The 5,000-nt window shown below is 47.4% G+C and overlaps 1 protein-coding gene across 1 annotated transcript in view; it reads left to right on the top strand.

The window, feature by feature from the left end:
• LOC135115655 (myb-related protein B-like) overlaps positions 1-5,000 on the top strand; it is a 35,622-nt gene that overhangs the window by 6,750 nt on the left and 23,872 nt on the right. Inside the window, exons 2-3 of the mRNA XM_064032579.1 lie at positions 1,045-1,258; positions 2,863-3,006. Coding sequence (XP_063888649.1) covers positions 1,045-1,258; positions 2,863-3,006 — 358 coding nt within the window. The remainder of the gene's footprint in view (positions 1-1,044; positions 1,259-2,862; positions 3,007-5,000) is intronic.

Raw genomic sequence — 5,000 nt, 5'->3', positions numbered from 1 at the left:
AGATGACAAGACAGAGAGAGAGAGAGAGAGAGAGAGAGAGAGAGAGAGAGAGAGAGAGCGTTCCTTTTAACCTAATTATGGGTTTTCAAATATTTATGGACACGAAAAGGACCAAAAAAAATGACCATTCTTTTAAATACCTTGGAAAATGTGTAATTATTATTATTATTATTATTATTATTATCATTATTATTATTATTATTATTATTTTTGTTGTTGTTGTTGTTGTTTTATGAGTAATGTGAATACGTATGGATGGAATTTCTCTCTCTCTCTCTCTCTCTCTCTCTCTCTCTCTCTCTCTCTCTCTCTCTCTCTCTCTCTCTCTCTCTCTCTCTCTCTCTCTCTCTCTCTCTCTCTCTCTCCCTGACCACACACTTGAGCTGTCTTGACACAACACATATCACCACCACCATCTCCCTCTCCCTCTCTCCCTCCCTCTCCCTTTCTTCCTTCCGTCCTTCTTTCCCTCCCTCTCCCTCTCTCCACGCTCTCTCTCTCTCTCTCTTTCCCTCTTGTAATGGAAGGCTCAAGATTGTTCGACAAATATTTAGACAAAGATAAGAAGCCATTAGTGTTCGTTACTCTCTCTCTCTCTCTCTCTCTCTCTCTCTCTCTCTCTCTCTCTCTCTCTCTCTCTCTCTCTCTCTCTCTCTCTCTCTATTTCATTTCCGTAGCTTTCCAGTATATTTTTTTTTCTGTTTTTATTCATTCATTCATTCATTCATTCATTTATTTATTCATTTATTCATTCATTCTCTTCCACTTCTGTTATATTATTCCTTTCTTCTTCCTTTCTTCCTTCCTTCTTTTCTTCCTTCGTTCTTTCTCTTTCTTCCTTCCTCCTTTCCGCTCTGTTTATCTTTAAATGTTGTTATTGCTTATCTTGTCCATAATCTCTCTCTCTCTCTCTCTCTCTCTCTCTCTCTCTCTCTCTCTCTCTCTCTCTCTCTCTCTCTCTCTCTCTCTCTCTCTCTCTCTCTCTCTCTCTCTCTCTCTCTATCCACACCACCACTAACCCCCCTCTCTCTCTCTCTCCCACAGCACCAGCAGCGGCACCACCACCACCACCACCAGCGCCACCAACACATCCTCCATGCTGGTGACGGAGGAGGACTGGTGTTCGGGGGAAGAAGGGAGTGATGAGGAATACGAGGAGAGCTCTTCCCTTGACGGCGAGGTGGGGGCTACGTGTGGAGGGCAGGGGAGACTCAAGAAACTGGTGAACAAGGGGCGCTGGAACAAGGAGGAGGATGAGGTGAGGTGGAAGAGGCCGTGGATGCGTGAATGGGTATCTGTCGGTGTGTTTGGGGATGTGTACAGCCCGTGGTGACTCGAGAAGTGGTGAATGAGGAGAGGTGGGAGAGGCTGCGGGGTGGATAGGTAGGTAAACAAAGGTGGAATTTGTATTCTGAAACAAGGAAACATATATTTTTGAAGTGACGCGGGTTTTCAAGGGCGTCTCCAAGGCTCCAGCGACAGATTAACAAGATTTCTACATAGCTAACGGGAAGAAAAACACTTGAAAAACACTCTTGAAAACCCGGCAGATCACCTTTGGATCTGAGACAGCAAGGCGTTTCAGAACTCGGCCCAGTCTGTACCACACCTCCACTTACCAGATGGAGGGGAAGGTAGTAAAATATTTCATAGGTGGGACTTCAGAGAGAGAGAGAGAGAGTGGAGGTGCAGGCAGTGTGTAGGCTGGGAGAGTGGAAGTTCAGGGCTTGTTTGTGAGAGTGGATGGTGTGGGTTGTGGTAAAGGGAGGCTGGGAGAGTGGAGGAGAGGGAGGGAGAGTGGAGAGTGTCTTTGTGGGGGTGGGAGAGGAGGAGGAGAAGGAGGAGGAGGTGGTGAGAGGATTAGAATGAAGAAAAGTAGGAATAGAAAAAGAAAGGAGAGAGAGAGAGAGAGAGAGAGAGAGAGAGAGAGAGAGAGAGAGAGAGAGAGAGAGAGACTACAAACTATTATGAAAGGAACCGATAAGAAGAGGAGGAGGAGGAGGAGAGGAAGAGTGGCAGGAACAGGTATGAGAGAGGAGAGGAAGAGGGGGAGGAGGAGGAGGAGGGAAGTGAATTAGAAGGAAAAGGGACAAGAGGAGGAGGAAGAAAGGGAAGGGATGGAAGAGAGAGAGAGAGAGAGAGAGAGAGAGAGAGAGAGAGAGAGAGAGAGAGAGAGTGTTATATTGTTTGTTAACTTTATTCGTTTCTCTCTCTCTCTCTCTCTCTCTCTCTCTCTCTCTCTCTCTCTCTCTCTCTCTCTCTCTCTCTCTCTCTCTCTCTCTCTCCATCAGATAACCCTTCCTTCTTCACTTCTTTCCTCCTCCTCCTCCTCCTCCTCCTTCCGTGGAGGTGGAAAATAGGTAAAAATAAAGATACTTTCCTCCCTTCCTCCCTCCTCCTCTCCCTCCCTCCCTCCCTCCCTCCCTCCCTCCCTTCTTTGGTATTAAGTAATCCTTCCCTATTTCCTTTCCTTTTAGCTCTCTCTCTCTCTCTCTCTCTCTCTCTCTCTCTCTCTCTCTCTCTCTCTCTCTCTCTCTCTCTCTCTCTCTCTCTCTCTCTCTCTCTCTCTCCTAACCCTCTCCCTTTCTCCCTCATGGCTCTCCTTTTCTCTTGCACATCCTCTCTCCCTCTCTCTTCCTCTTGCGCCATCTCCATTCTTTGCCTCTCTCTCTCTCTCTCTCTCTCTCTCTCTCTCTCTCTCTCTCTCTCTCTCTCTCTCTCTCTCTCTCTCTCTCTCTCTCTCTCTCTCTCTCTCTCTCTCTCATCCCTCATCCCTCATTCTCTCAAACACCCCTGCTCCTCAGACTCAGTCTCTCAGTCCCTTACTAACACCCCCGTTCTGGCCGTGTCTCCCTCCTGCAGAAGCTGAAGAGCCTAGTGGAGCAACACGGGGAGAAATGGGAGGTGATCGCCGGGTGGTTCCTGGACAGAAGTGATGTACAATGTCAGCAGAGGTGGCACAAGGTGGTCAACCCGGAGCTGGTGAAGGGCCCGTGGACAAAAGAGGTAAGGGGGAAGAGTTGATGGAAGGGTGAGGGGAGAAGGAAGGGGTGTGTCAATGTAAGAGAGAGGGGTGGTGTGGAATGGTGTTAAGAGGTAAGGGGAGGGAGGAAGGGGCGTTGAACTAAGAAGGAAGGGAGACGAAGGGTGTGAGAGAAGGAAGAGAGAGGGAATGGAAGGAAACGAGTCGAAGGAGGGGGAAGGGGAAGAGGACCCTTGACTAAAAACGTAAGGGGAAGGAAAGAAGGAAGGGTATTTTGACGTCTCCAGGGGTCTAGACAAAGAAATAAAAAGAAAATCAGGGATGAAGGGTCGTCTTTATGTCTTCAAGGGTCTGGACTAGGGAAGCAAGGGTTTAAGACGCTGAAGAAGGGACCCTGAACTGAAGAAGTGAAGCGAAGGAAAGGAAAGGTAATTTTAAGTTCCCTGAGCTGGTGAGAGAGGAAAGAAGGACTTCAGATGAAAAAGAAGGAAAGAAAAGGGAAGACTCGTTGGTATCTTGAAGGAACGCTGACGAAGGAAGAGGAGAGAAGAGGAGAAATATCAGTTTCATCATTGACTGACCACTGTTCAACACTCAGCTGGGGAAGAAGGGAGGGAATGTCTTAAATTTGAAGTTTTGCTATTTATTTCAATTTGGGTCGTATTTAGAAACTGCTCTCTCTCTCTCTCTCTCTCTCTCTCTCTCTCTCTCTCTCTCTCTCTCTCTCTCTCTCTCTCTCTCTCTCTCTCTCTCTCTCTCTCTCTCTCTCTCTCTCTCTCTCTCTCTGTTTCTTATTTCATTTCTCTTAATCGTGTTAGGAAGACCAGGGGAGAGAGAGAGAGAGAGAGAGAGAGAGAGAGAGAGAGAGAGAGAGAGAGAGAGAGAGAGAGAGAGAGAGGTCTACATAAAAAAGGGTAGGCTGGAGAGGCAAGGAAAAAAAAACGAAAAGGGTGAAAAAAGGAGAGAGAGAGAGAGAGAGAGAGAGAGAGAGAGAGAGATGAAACAGGAAATATGATAAATCTCTCTCTCTCTCTCTCTCTCTCTCTCTCTCTCTCTCTCTCTCTCTCTCTCTCTCTCTCTCTCTCTCTCTCTCTCTCTCTGCAACAGGTCCTTCGAGATCCTTTCTATAGGCTTGACAAAGAGGCCTATACACGCTGAGAGAGAGAGAGAGAGAGAGAGAGAGAGAGACAGAGAGAGCATCTTTTATAATAACCATGAAATTATTAGTTATATTCCTCTCTCTCTCTCTCTCTCTCTCTCTCTCTCTCTCTCTCTCTCTCTCTCTCTCTCTCTCTCCGTGGGAGTTCCCATGAAGGGTCTAGAGAGGACGGGAGGGAGAGGTGAGAGGGGACAGGGAAAATCTCTCTCTCTCTCTCTCTCTCTCTCTCTCTCTCTCTCTCTCTCTCTCTCTCTCTCTCTCTCTCTCTCTCTCTCTCTCTCTCTCTCTCTCTCTCTGATTTTTCGCGAAGTTGTTAGAGAGAGAGAGAGAGAGAGAGATGGAGGGAGAAATAACGAAAGAGAAGAGATGGAAGAAGAAAAAGAAGAGAGAGAGAGAGAGAGAGAGAGAGAGAGAGAGAGAGAGAGAGAGAGAGAGAGTAGGGACCAACCAGGATTCCCTCCATTGAACCCGACCTATTTCATCCCTCTCCCTCTCCCTCTCCTCTCCCTCTCTCTCCCTTTCTCTCCCTCCTCTCCCTTTCATACCTATGCCATGTGGAGGGAGGGGGGAGGGAAGAGGGGCTGTGGTTGCGTCACGGTGTGTTTGAAGGGAGAGAGAGAGAGAGAGAGAGAGAGAGAGAGAGAGAGAGAGAGAGAGAGAGAGAGAGAGAGAGAGATTTGGGAAGATTAATTTTTTCATTTGATTTGTCTTGGTAACTGGATCTCTCTCTCTCTCTCTCTCTCTCTCTCTCTCTCTCTCTCTCTCTCTCTCTCTCTCTCTCTCTCTCTCTCTCTCTCTCTCTCTCTCTCTACCTGTCCAATAGATAACCCTTCCTTCTTCACTTCTTTCTCCTCCTCC

This window comes from Scylla paramamosain, chromosome 29 (assembly GCF_035594125.1).
Source record: "Scylla paramamosain isolate STU-SP2022 chromosome 29, ASM3559412v1, whole genome shotgun sequence".
NCBI lineage: Eukaryota > Metazoa > Arthropoda > Malacostraca > Decapoda > Portunidae > Scylla > Scylla paramamosain.
The sequence above is the reverse complement of the archived record's forward strand: the minus strand, read 5'-3'. Positions and strand labels throughout refer to the sequence as shown.